The 13,912-nt window shown below is 43.1% G+C and overlaps 1 protein-coding gene across 2 annotated transcripts in view; it reads right to left on the bottom strand.

Moving 5' to 3' along the window:
* LOC135226996 (probable E3 ubiquitin-protein ligase HERC1) overlaps window positions 1-12,982 on the bottom strand; it is a 247,094-nt gene extending 234,112 nt beyond the window's left edge. For both annotated transcript variants that reach the window (XM_064266723.1, XM_064266724.1), the window contains exons 1-3: window positions 12,842-12,982; window positions 989-1,110; window positions 612-780 (exon numbers count right to left, since the gene is read on the bottom strand). In XM_064266723.1, coding sequence (XP_064122793.1) covers window positions 612-780; window positions 989-1,110; window positions 12,842-12,955 — 405 coding nt within the window. In that variant the 5' untranslated portion in view covers window positions 12,956-12,982. The remainder of the gene's footprint in view (window positions 1-611; window positions 781-988; window positions 1,111-12,841) is intronic.
* Window positions 12,983-13,912: the final 930 nt, after the last annotated feature.

The following is a 13,912-nucleotide window of genomic DNA, read 5'->3' as shown; positions in this document are numbered from 1 at the left end:
CTTGGTGGGAGACTTGGATGGAGATTACACTGTAAATCAACTAATACAAGCTGCTAGAGATCAAGAGAGGTGGAGGCAAATGACTGCCAACGTCCAAGACACAGCAATTCAGTAAGGTAACGTAAGGTTCTGTCTCATGGAGCCCTGGCAGGACCATGAGAATTCAATTCCTTTGGGGACAAACAGCAGCTACACTATGAAAAAAATTTCATGCCCTAAAAACCCATCTTAAAACTTCTGGCATGCTACAACAATAATCAATCCACAAATTCAGCTTTATAAAAACTGTAACAATAATCAAATCATATCTAAATCTTCTGCCATACCACAGAGTAGTAAGTTCTTAATATATATTTGCAAGTAACATTCACAGGTAAAGGTCTAAAACTATACAAAGTTTCACTTCACATAACATTTTAGAATATTAGATTCACTGAGTAAACAAATTTGGTATAAAAACTTGAAGAGATTTTGAAAAAAAATCCAGTATGGCTACCTGTGAGAATCCACTTTAGATAAAATGACTATAACTAAAATGCCAAGTTAAAAATCTAAAACTCAAAGCAAGGCATTTTAATTTGTTACAATATAGTACATTGAGAAACACAGACCTGATCAGACCCTCTTTCATCATTAGGGACAATTTCTAAACGAGAATCTGTAAGTGCTAATATTCGTGACTGAGTGTCTGCTACGCTCAAACTATCTTCAGCCCAAGCTCTCATACACATGCCGTGTAGTACTAAGTGGGCCCTTTCAATCTCAGCAACACTAACTTGCCTGCAAGAGGAACATCATTAAATTAAACAATTCCACTCCAATTTGAATTTTTTTACACACCAAAAAAACTTTTTTTAAATTCAGCAAATATATGTGGAAAAGAGAACCCACAGATAATAAGGTTTATTTTAAAATAAGTGAATATTACATGATAAGAAGATTCATACATAATATATTGCATTTAAAAATAACTAACCATATAACAAACCTCTTGAGTGGCTGTGGGAGTGTACATGCTGATACAAGATGTTTAACTAAAACTCTAATAGCAGTACGAATTTCATCTTCTTCATTCAATAATGACACAGAACTACCTTTTTCGCCACCATCCTGAAAATTGAAAAGAAAGTTATCAAACAAACATCCAATTATATTTTGGCAACACCTCAGCAAATACTTACTATAAAAGAATACAGGCAGTTCCCGGTTACTGGCGGCCTCGGTTATCAGTGATCCGGTTTTATGGTGCTTGTCTCGCGCCGAAAATCGCTGAAAACCAGTGACTTTCAGAACTGAAATGAGCAGATTTTTTGCTATCAGCGACAATAATAGAGAATTGGTGTCGATAAACACCTAACAGAGGTGCCACTAACCAGTTATTGGCGCCAAAACCGGTTATCTGTGCTGACAAGTGCTGAAAATCACCAATTTTTGCTTATCATCAAGTCGTTGGAACAGAACCCCTGCTGATAACCGGGGACTGCCAGTACTGTACTTTGATCATTAATAAGCTGTACAAAGAACTGTAAAATGCTAAAAAACTCACCTTACTTGTAAAAATTGTTAATTAAATTAAGACTATACCAAATATACCCTTTAGATGATATAAACACTGCAGAACTATTCACCTACAAAATAACCTGCAAAAATACTAAAAATTACCAGTTCACCGTTAACCAAAATATACAACAATATGAATTGATATACTACCAATAAGTAGCATAGAAAACAAGCTCAATCTGAGTGCTGGAAATGATACTGCTGAAGTTTAGTCTAGTCATGCTACCAACATACAGGTTAAGTGATTTTACTGAATGTTGTATACCTGTGAAAGAAGTGTCTACGAAAAGCCATTTGCAGAGAGCCAAGGGTGGCTTAGGGATGACTGGGCTGTTTGTCTGAGTCCATTACAAACAAGTATCAGTCTACAGTGGACCCCCCGTATTCGCGTTCTCCGGATTCGCGGACTCTCACATTCGCGGATTTCTCTAGGGAACATTTCCCTGCATTATTCGCGGAAAATTCGCGCATTCGCGGTATTTTTCTATGAGAAATATCCACAAATTCCTGGTTTTTGTGATAAATTTCATCATAAAATGCACTTTTTGTGATAAAACTATTAAAAAAACCAAGTATGAAAATTTTTAGTGGTTTTTCTTAAGTTTTAACTAACGAAATAGGCTGTTTTTAGCGCTTTTATAGGGGTTCCAAACATTCGCGGATTCTAACTATTCACGGGGGGGGTCTGGTACGCATCCCCCGCGAATACGGGGGGGACACTGTACATGTTTTTTTCTAGTATGCCTCCTTTTGTAGCTTGCTCTTTACTTGACTTTCTTCCTAATCTTGATGACCACATTCATTTTATTTATGGTGGACTTTGGGAATTTTTGTGCATTTGATTTCCTGCCCTTGAATGGCATTACTTTGCTTGGTTTTATTTTGGTGTTAAATAGCTTACAGATATCTTCTTCCCCTATAACAGAGGGACTGGTGAATGCTGCACAGTACTCTGTAGTGTGCTCTGGGACTGTGTTTTGTGCTTTCTAGAGTATTACACTGTACAGTGTTTGTTTTATTTTTGTTGTGCATTATCTCTGTGTCTCATTAAACTTTCCAAGGTATTGCAGACTGGTCTTAAACCTTCATGTCTTCACCTGACCATAATCGACATTCTACTGTGTGGCAATGTTTCTCTCTCATTACCTGTGAGATGTGCATGGACTAGTCACCCAACCAATAGTTTTGTTACACCCAGGACATAAAAGTCTTGTCATGCTAAGAAAACTGCTACTGATCCATCTAATACATTTTCACACAGCTATGCTGCCTTTTATGCTTGCCAAGACGGCATGGTTTGATTCTTCCAGGGACTAAGTTGTGCTGTCTGAGCTTGTGAAAATGAAGAACAGAATGCGTTATTGTCCACACATGGAGCTTCTTTGTTAAAATGTGTGACATAGAGAAATTGACAGGCTTAGAATTAAACCTTCCCCTAATATGGCAACCACCATTCTGCCAGTCAATGACCGCACCATACTTCTTGCTACCAAACTTGAACTATAATGTTTTTAGAAGTCTAAGGATTTTCATCATATGCTCTTCATCCACTGAAGCCATTGCTGGGCATTGTTCTGGCCTCCTTACCTCTATTACCTTAGACATCCCGTTATATTCAAACTGTATGGAATGCTTCTTCAGAAAACTCTTGGTTACATATAACTGGCAAGAATAGGTGTTTTGCAATTTCAGCTCTTTCTCATCCAAAAGTTATCAACTTTTAGAAAAAGTACCCGAAGCCAGAAAGATAGTTCTTTGTTTGGGTTGAGCTTTGATTCTTACAATTCGTATGGTGATCTACTGTTTGATAAATTTAATTTCTGGGCTCAGTCCGTGTTGCTTTGTGAAATATCCCTTTAGTTCATATTTCTAAGGTAAATATTGCTAACATTACCAGAGAAAAATAAAAGAGGGGGATGTCAGAGTATCTGACTCGCTCACCCTAAATAAAAAGAGGGTGTTGGTATGGTACTGGGGCGAGTGAGACCACTACCACGGACCTCTTGTCATTTAGAATTCTCCTTCACCAAAATCCCCCTCCTCAAGAGAGCTGGTACACAGCCAGCGCCAGCAACTACTACTACACACCCACCCACGCCGACAACAGCGCCTCTCGTGGCCATCCTTTTCGTTAGCGACTTATCGCACGCACATGATTTTTCTCTGCTCTGTGTTTTGTGCCCTAACTTTGGATTATCTTTCCACTATGGAGGTCCAAGCTATCGCCGCAGCTAAGTTAAGTACTGCCGAAAGGTTACACGTATTTTTAGCCAGTCAGGATCCGTTTTAACCGTTTTTTAGGTTCATTAACGGCCTTCCTTGTCTGGTCTCAGGCTCGCCATGCCGGCTCGCCTCGTGTTTTCTTATAGCTCCCGCGGTCTCCCATACAGTTTTCATGTTTTACATCGTACTATTCGGAAATCCTATGCCTCCATGTCTTAGCTCAGTGTTCATGCATGCATGTTCCTTTGTCTAGGTCTGTTAGGCAGTTGGGTTATATATGTATACATTATATATATTTCCCACTTTCTTTAGTCCAGCCACCCTGGCCGTCGCCCTCCGTTTTACGTATCAGCAGAGGCCAGCTCCCGAGTTGTTGGTCTGTCTACCTTCCAGGTAGGCTAGCATAACTTCTCCTGGACACCCCCTCTCTTTCTCTTACACGTGATTTCCCTCTTTTCCTTTTCATTACGATGTATTTGTTATGGGTTGCATATTTGAGACGGTTTGCCTTAGCCTAGGCTATGTTTTGTCTGTCCCGTTCGCCTCGTGGTCCAACCACATTCGCAGTGGGCCAGCTGATCACCTCAGTCCACCAGCTCAAGTCCCCCCATCTTCTTTCCTCCCCATCGTGGGGGGGAGGTAGTCCTCGCTCGCTCACGGTTGCTATGGTAACCATCCGAGCACCCCTCCCCTCCTCCTCCCTTCTCAGGGAGGATACGGGAGTTACGGACAAGGGGGGTCCTGAGTCTGGGTCTTTTACCATTCTCTCCATGAGTTTCGGGGGGGTACCCCGTGCGTTCGGGTTGGGTTGGCCACCCCGCCAGCTCGCACTGGGTCCTCCTCGGTTCTCTCTATGGCTACCTAATCTATCCTCCCCATCCATTATTCAGTGGCCAGCTCCTTAGGGGTAGCGGAGAGTAGCCTTGACATGCATCCCTCTGTATTCACATTTTATGATTCATAGTTCTGTTGCCACTTCCGCTAGTCCGGCGGAGCGCCCGCTCACCATCCGGGTTCTCTGTCTGCTAGCGAAAGTTTTTTACGGCGGAGTTACGCTTCGCTTGCCTTCTTTATTATTTATTTTATCTTATTTTGTTTTAATTTAAGTTTACGTACTTGGGTAATCTTCTCGTGTATCTCCGCTGTGATCGTACCCTCACCTCGGTGTACTCTCGGTTTATGAGCAGGTAACTGGTTCGGCGGAAATATTCGCTCCGGTGTACCGGAGTTTTTCGGACCAGTTTACGTCCTACGGACTTTCTCTCACGGAGTACAGGAGAGGATTATGCCCAGAATATATTTTCACTTCGGCATACAGCGGAGCTTCATATCTCTTAACAGGTTAGCCCTGTTAGTAACTGCCGATACTTATGTATCTGTTCACTTACAGGCTACCAACTGTCAAGAGGCGGGGTGCAACGCCATCCTGCAGGACCCATGCGGTCATGAGGTCTGCCGGACCCACGCTCCCTGCACTGTCCGCCATAACGATTTGATTGTTTGGCATCACAAAGCCTGCTCCATCTGTTATGATCTGGTGGATCAGTTTACTGCCGGAGTAAGTATATACCAGTGTAATACACTTGTATCTGTTCTTGGTATATACTGCTATAAAAGCATATGTTAAGATATTGAAGTCTTCTTCTACTTCCCACTCGAAAGGGTCTAGAGGCAAGTCCTCTAAGGAGAAGGCTCGTGCTCCCTCTGAGCCAGAGCCTTCGACGTCCACCGGAGTGCGTCCTAAGACTCCCGCATCGCTCAGGGACTCTAGTCCCTTCGATACCGAGGCATTCACCGCAGGGGTGATGCAACAGGTGGGCAATCTAGTCGGTTCTATGATGAACGACAGGCTAGAACAGATGCTGGCGCGCATCTCCACCTCGTTTCAGGAGTCGGGTCAGTCAATCCAAAACATATCGGAGCGACTGACTAACCAGGAAAACCTGCTGGCGGGCCTTAGGGAAAATCCCCCAGCAGTTCTTCCTCAGGCAAGTGCCGGTGTAACACTCATGCCGGACCACAATACTCTCCCTCCCTTCACCATGAGCAATCCTTGGAGGGTCGCAGCCTTTGCCCCCTTCAAGGATGGGATGATTTCCATTCCCGATTGTGGAACTCGGAGAATTGAGGACTTCGAGTTCCACCCCGCCAATCTCCAACCACCTTTCATGGGCTACGCTCGATTGACAGAAACGGCATTGAGGAGGGAAGACAGGATCCCGAAGGAAACTGTCATTTACAGTTGGGATCAAGCCCAGAGGGAATGGGTTAGATGCCCCAAAGATTGAGATTGTACAAATACCAAGCTTCAGGCTTTCAAGAGCCCATTCACCATCTTCGTGTCAGAGGAGGAGACACCGCTCCCCTTTAGCCCAAAGTTAGCAGAGGCAACTATACAGGCCGCCATGAAAGACGAGCCTATGCCTCAGCTGAGAGTCGGATCCTACATCCTTACTCTTTCCAGGTTCTTAAGATCTCTGAGCTGATCTACCGGCTTCCATCACTATCGGGAAGCTCAAACCGGATTGTGCTGTCGAGCAGTTCGGGGAGAGACTACCGAGGTTACCGGATTACCTGATCCAAGCGGAGTTTGACGCTAGGACCAGGTTAGGGAGGACCCTGAATGCCTTGGTTATGACAGAGGTTGCCGCCATTACTTATGGGACGGAGCCTCTGTTCAAACTCTTGGCAAAAGCTCAAACACAAACCGTACAGTCTGACCTGTACGACTTTGTGGTTGCTAGGCGTAACTGCAGGAAGCACGTCCTGCAGGAAGCCACAATTAGGCACGAGCCGAACAAATTGCTCGCGTCATCCTTTTGGGGAGCTGACCTCTTCCCCGAATCCGTGGTGAATGAGGTTCAGCACGAAGTGACCAGGCTGAATCAGAGCCTTAAGGTCCGCTGGGGACTTTCTGGCAAGAGGAAGCCAGAAGGTGCCCCCTCAAATGTTAAAAAGCAGAAGAAGCCTAGGAAGTTTACACCTTTCCAGGCTTCGCAGCAACAGCAGATGGTTCAGGCGGTCCCCGTTTCCCAAATGGTTCAACCATCTTTTTCGAAGAAACAGAACCAGCCCATTCTCCTGCTGACGTCTCAGAACCAGCCCTTGACTTCCTATGCTGTATCCCCAGCCTTTAACCCTGTTTTTGAAGGACAGGCATTCCAAGCCTTCAACAGATTTGGAAGGGGAAGTAGAGCTAGGGGTGCATTTCGCCAGAGGGGTGGCGGAAGGACACCCAGCAGGGGAAAACACTTCCGTGGAGGACGCGGAGCATGTCCTGCCCAAAATCAGTGAGAACCCTCAGGTGGGAGGGAGGCTGTTCCTCTATTGACACAGATGGGGATTCAGCAATTGGGCCACAAAGCCATTCGTGGTCCAAATGGGCTGGATGGAGTTGGATCAAAGGTCCCCCCTCTATCCAAAACATTCCTTCAAATACCAACAAAGGAATTGACAGAGTATGCACAAGAGCTCCTTCAGAAAGGAGTAGTATCAAGAGTCAAACATTTAAAGTTTCAAGGTCGCTTGTTCAGCGTGCCAAAGAAAGGCTCATAAAAACGAAAATAATTTTAGACTTGTCCCGTCTAAACTTATTCATTCGTTGCGACAAGTTCAAAATGCTGACTATCTCGCAGGTGCGGACCTTACTTCCCCCGTTGGGGCCGTCCACTAAAGGAAAAACACCTCTATCGATCTTACAGACACATACTATCATATCCCAGTCGCGAGACATTCTCTTTCAAAGTGATGCCCTTTGGGCTGAACGTAGCCCCCAGGGTGTTCACGAAAATAGCGGAATCAGTAGTCCAACCACTGAGATCACAAGGGATAATGGTAGTAGCGTACCTGGACGATTGGCTCATTTGGGCAACAACCGTCGAGGAATGCCTCAAAGCCACAAACAAAGTAATACAGTTTCTGGAACATCTGGGGTTCCAAATAAACAAGATCAAATCCAGGCTGACGCCGGAATCTCGTTTTCAGTGGCTCGTCATTCAATGGGACCTGAACTCCCACACTCTATCAATTCCGTTGGTCAAAAGGAAAGAAATAGCCAAGTCAATAAGGCAATTCCTCAAATGCAAACAAACATCAAGGAGAAACCAGGAAAGGATCCTAGGTTCCCTCAAGTTTGCATCAGTCACAGATGTTGAAAGCAAAGTTGAAGGACATAAATCGAGTTTGGCACTCAAGAGCAAATATCAAATCTCGAGACAAGTTGTCAGGCATCATAAATCGAGTTTGGCACTCAAGAGCAAATATCAAATCTCGAGACAAGTTGTCAGGCATCCCGCCGATTCTTCGCAAGCGTCTCCACCCCTGGGCGGAGACCAAAAATCTGTCCAAATCAGTTCCTCTCCAATTCCCTCCTCCGGCGTTGGTTATCCACACGGACGCCTCTCTGAGCGGGTGGGGAGGTTACTCCCAATTCAAAAAAGTTCAAGGGACTTGGTCGCCTCAGTTCCGCCGGCTTCACATAAATGCACTGGAAGCCATGGCAGTATTGGCTTCTTCCAGCCAAGAATTCCCATGTCAAGCTGGTATTGGACAGCGCAGTAGTAGTACATTGCATCAACAGAGGAGGATCCAAATCAAGACGTGAACCACGTCATGATAGCCATCTTCTCTCTAGCAACCAAGTACAAATGGCATCTTTCCTCCACTCATCTGGCGGGAGTAAGGAACGTGATAGCGGACGCCCTGTCTCGCTCAGTTCCTCTAGAATCGGAATGGTCCCTGGACAGGCGCTCATTCCAGTGGGTATGCCAAAAGTTCCCATGCCTCCAGGTGGATCTTTTTGCGTCACAATCCAACCACAAGCTCCCTTGCTATGTGGCCCCCAACCTAGACCCTCTGGCCTATGCCACAGATGCCATGTCCATAGATTGGAATCAATGGAGGAAGATATACATCTTTCCTCCAGTGAATCTTCTATTGAAAGTCCTGAACAAACTCAGGTCGTTCAAGGGACAAGTGGCTCTAATAGCCCCGGATTGGCCCAAGAGCAATTGGTACCCTCTCCTTCTGGAACTGGGTCTCCAGCCTCAAAGGATTCCGGACCCCAAACTCTCTCATCAGTACAAATGAGGACTGTGTTCGCTTCCTCAGGAACTCTCAAAACCCTAACTTTATGGACTTCATGAAGTTCGCGGCTAAGAGAGACACAAATATCGATCCCCAAAATATCCTTTTCTTAGAATCAGATAAAAGGGAATCAACATTGCGCCAATATGACGCAGCAGTTAAAAAACTGCCAAATTTCCTGAAGGAAACGGATTCTCGAACCATGACTGTTAATTTAGCTATATCCTTTTTCAGATCTCTGTTTGAAAAAGGTCTAGCAGCTAGTACTATTGCAGCCAATAAGTCAGCTTTAAAGAAAATCTTTCAGTTTGGCTTTAAGATAGACTTAACAGACTCTTACTTTTCGTCTATTCCTAAAGCTTGTGCTAGGCTCAGACCTTCAGAAAGACCTAGCTCAATTTCATGGTTCTTGAATGACGTTCTCAAACTGGCTTCAGATACTGACAACGTTTCATGCAATTATATGATGATATTAAGGAAAACATTATTTTTACTAAGTCTGGACTCAGGAGCCAGGATATCCGAACTGTCGGCTCTTTCCAGAGACTCTGGGCATGTCGAATTTCTCCCATCAGGAGAAGTTCTTTTATCTCCAGATCGTAGTTTTTTGGCTAAAAACGAGGATCCCTTGATGAGATGGGCCCCTTGGAAGGTCCTCCCTCTTCCTCAAGACCCTTCTCTATGTCCGGTGACGAACTTATGAGCCTATCTGTCCAAGACATCAACTAGGTCATCAGGTCCCCTTTTTATAAGGGAAAAAGGTGGCACTATTTCCTTAAAAGGGATCAGACAACAAATCCTATATTTTATTAAACAAGCTAATCCTGATTCATTTCCCAGAGCCCATGACATCAGGGCAGTAGCCACCTCTATTAATTACTTCCAGCACATGAATTTCGATGATTTAAAAAAGTACACTGGCTGGAAATCGCCGACACTTTTCAAAAGTCACTACTTGAAATCCTTGGAATCTCTTAAATTTCCGGCAGTGGCAGCGGGAAACATAGTTGTAGTTGAAGATCCAGATCTCCTTTCTACCTGCCTCACTAATATTTTCCTTTAACCCTACCGTCAGGCTCAATCTTGTTTTGAGCCTTAGCTGCCTAGAAAGGCTACATATCGTGAGGTGTCCCTTATTTTTTTGCTAGGGTCACTCACACATGTAAATAACATTGCCAATCGTGGCTATTTTGCGATGTTCTCCCTTATTTTTATGCTAGGGAGACTCACTTGTATATACTAATATTGGATAAATTCTAGTTTTAAGTTATCATAAGTTAGTCTAAGAGTAATTTTAAGTTCTAATACGTATTTTAAGACTAACTCACATTATGTTATACTGGTTTAGTTTAAGTATGATAACTTTGTAACTGTTTAAAACTAGATTATAATTATTTTGTTTTACTTTTGTGTTTTCTTAAGACCTTCCATTGTTTCTTTCTCAATCTTGTGCTAATTCTCTGGTACTATTTCACAAAGCGACACGGACTGAGCCCAGAAAAGGGATTTTGACGAAGGAAAAATCTACTTCTGGGCAAGGGTCCGTGTCGCCCAGTGAAATCCCCCCCTGTTTATATCCCACCCTTGCGCCCAAGATTGGTCCTCTAACGAAAAGGATGGCCACAAGAGGCGCTGTTGTCGGTGTGGGTGGGTGTGTAGTAGTAGTTGCTGGCGCCGGCTGTGTACCAGCTCTCTCGAGGAGGGGGATTTTGGTGAAGGAGAATTCTAAATGACAAGAGGTCCGTGGTAGTGGTCTCACTCGCCCCAGTACCATACCGACACCCTCTTTTTATTTAGGGTGAGCGAGTCAGATACTCTGACATCCCCCTCTTTTATTTTTCTCTGGTAATGTTAGCATTATTTACCTTAGAAATATGAACTAAAGGGATATTTCACCGGGCGACACGGACCCTTGCCCAGAAATAGATTTTTCCTTTGTCAAAATCCCTTTATGAGACACCCAACTTTGAGACACCTATCCAACATACAGTTTCGATTGCTACCTCTACCCTCATGTCTAGAACTAGCTAAGGAACCTGCCAAGTTGGCACCACTGGCTAATCCAAGTCAGAAGACTCACACCATAAGTGCTGTTTCGGGCAATACTAGACCAAGGGCAGTCTGTGACGGTACGCTGCACGGAATGGCCACAGTGCTTTTCGCAGGGTCACACTCATGAGGATCTGGGGACTAGACACCAGAGTCCTTGGATGTGCCAGACCAACTATGAAGAACTGTGATGGGTGATAATCTGTCAAAGTGGGAACTTTTCCTTCAGCATCTCTAAAGAGGTATGAAGTGCAATGGAATGGTCAGCATTGATGCTCGTCTCCCGAGAAGACTGAGTGGGAGAAGTCATGATAAAGTAAAATTCCAAGAAACTGTTTCACAAGGGATGAAAAGAAATGTATGTGAATAGTAAAAAAACCATTCCTGTAAAACAATAAAGATCAGGTACAGGGAGATCAACATTGGCTCCCTTCACAATACAAACATACTCCAATCTGAACAGATCAATACTGCAAAAGTAAATGTTAAATATAGAGAAAAAACTTTGTGTGACGTAAAACTGATACAAATATGAAGCTACACAAAGACATACATGGATGGTATGAGAGACAGATGCTCAGGTGTAACTGCTATTGAGTCTCACAATGGCATGAGTACAGATGTGGTGATATAGAGGAGTTATGGGAGTTCCATTTGACAACGTCCTTGAGAGAGAGAGAGAGAGAGAGAGAGAGAGAGAGAGAGAGAGAGAGAGGAGAGAGAGGAGAGGAGACGAGAGAGTGAGAGAGAGAGAGAGAGAGAGAGATGGAGGGAGGAGAGAGAGAGAGAGAGAGAGAGAGAGAGAGAGAGAGAGAGGTGAATGTAAGCGGTGTTGGGTTGTTTGTGTTCGTGTGAATGGATAGTTAGCGAGCGAATTGCTCATTCGGTGAGGGGTTGTTGTGTCTGTTGGGTCGGTTGCAAGTCTTGTCTGTATTTTGAGGCAGTCTGCAATGAGAAGTTGTGAAGGACAGACCTTTGGCCAGCAGTCTTGGCAGTATTGTTGGTCAGTTGTGTTGTGTTTCCAAGGAGTTATTTGAGTTGTTTGTGCTGTGTGTTTGAAGGTTGTTGTGCTTGTGTGTTGGGAGGTTGTTGAGTGTGTGAGTTTCTGTTGAGTTGTGAGTTGTTAAAGATGAGGGTTGTTGTTGTTCTTGGGGAGCTGTTGTGGTTTCTTGGTGTTGTTGTGAATGGTTGGGTGTGAGCTTGTGGGCTTGTGTTGTGTAGTGGGGTTGTTGGTGAGCTGTTGTGGTTTCTTGGTGTTGTTGTTGTGGCTGTAGTCCTTGGTTGTTGTGGTTGTAGTCCTTGTTTGTTGTGTGTTGTTAGTTGTGGTCCTAGGGTGTTGTGCTGTTGTAGTCATTGTTTGTTTGTTGTGTAGTTGAGTTGTGGGGTTGTGGTCCTTGGGTGTCATGTTGTTGTTGTGTTGTGTGGTTGTGGTTCTTGGTTGTTGCCATATTGTTGTTGAATTGTGCGATTATAGTTCTATGTTGTTGGTGTCTCCGCAACCTCATCCCGTGGACAGCACAGTATAGCCCTGAGTATCTGGAGTTGGGGTGAGTACATGTGTTTGTGTTTTTTGTTGTCTGTGTACGAAAGTCAATTGTCCTGCATTTTTCTGTAGCGTGAAGAGGAAAGTGTGGCTAAGGGTGAGTTTGGCAGCTGGGTTGGTTGTTTTTCAGCTCGTGATCCCGCCACAGTGACATGGGAGGGTCCAACCAAACTGAGTGGGTGCATGCTGTTCAAATTAAACGTGTGCCTATAGGGTCAATTCTACACAAATAAGGTATCATATGATTAACAGCTTGTAATGACCAGCCTTCATTTGGCATATAATTTTTATTAAAAAAAAACTTTATTATACAACTAGTAGTAATTCTACACACCATACATCCAGCATAACTATTATGAAGCAAGTCTTGAAATTACATACCTTCTCTTGAACAGCCTTGGGCACCAATAACATTTCAGCATACCGTGGACAATTCATGATTACACATATTGACCTTAAACTTGCACTCTGAAGGAATGCTAGACGTAATGCCATGCCCTCTTCAGCAGCAAGTTCCCCAGGCTGTGGGGGAAAAAATATGATATATAATGGAATAAAATACAACCATGCATCCTAACAAAACAGGAATACTCAATAATATTGTTAAAAAGAATTTTTATATTCCCAAGAATATTCAACAATACGTTCTGAATTGGTCACTAAAAAAAGATAACTTGATCAAACAAATGTAGTAAAATTATATGTACATGTGTAATTGAAAACTCATATTACAGTATAGAAAGTTGAAAAATCTAATTATGTGGTGGACGCATATACTGCAGTAAATTTGCCCATTTCCCCATTCCACAACCACAGACATTATTGTGAAACCATCATAAATTTTCTGTGTTCAAGTAGAATAAAACTGATAGCAAATGAAAACCGCTAACAATTAACATATGACTGACTTATTGATGTTGCCTTCACTGTAATGATCTCAAAAACTACAACACAATGCAGATCTATGATACGAAGACAAAAAAATTATACAAAGACAAAAAATATTGGAAATTACAAGTATATAACAGTGAAGTAATAACATAAGCCTGATCATCCAAACATACATGTATATATTAGGAATTCTTAAAGATTTTACTAACAAAGATGCTAAGTATATTAGAACAGATCAGGAAGATGATTATTAACTGAAGGAACATCAAGACAAGAATGTTTTGCCTCATTAGGCTTATAACATAGCTTTGCTTTGTCTTTAGGGTTAGTTAAAAATTTTCCTTCATTAGCTTACAAGAAAGAATGGAACACTGGATTTAAAGTACCATATTCAAAGATGAAGGATTTTAATTTAAAATCCCCTAAGATAAGGGTTAATTCTCTTGAAATCAGTTTTATGATTATTCAAGTTTCTCTTGAAAAAATGTGCTGAGATCTCATAAAATGGTCTGAACATGTAATGAGAAGAGGAGAGAAGCAATCATAGATTAGTAGACATGG

Source organism: Macrobrachium nipponense, chromosome 15 (genome assembly GCF_015104395.2).
Source record: "Macrobrachium nipponense isolate FS-2020 chromosome 15, ASM1510439v2, whole genome shotgun sequence".
Lineage (NCBI taxonomy): Eukaryota > Metazoa > Arthropoda > Malacostraca > Decapoda > Palaemonidae > Macrobrachium > Macrobrachium nipponense.
This window is presented reverse-complemented; position numbering and strand designations above follow the sequence as displayed.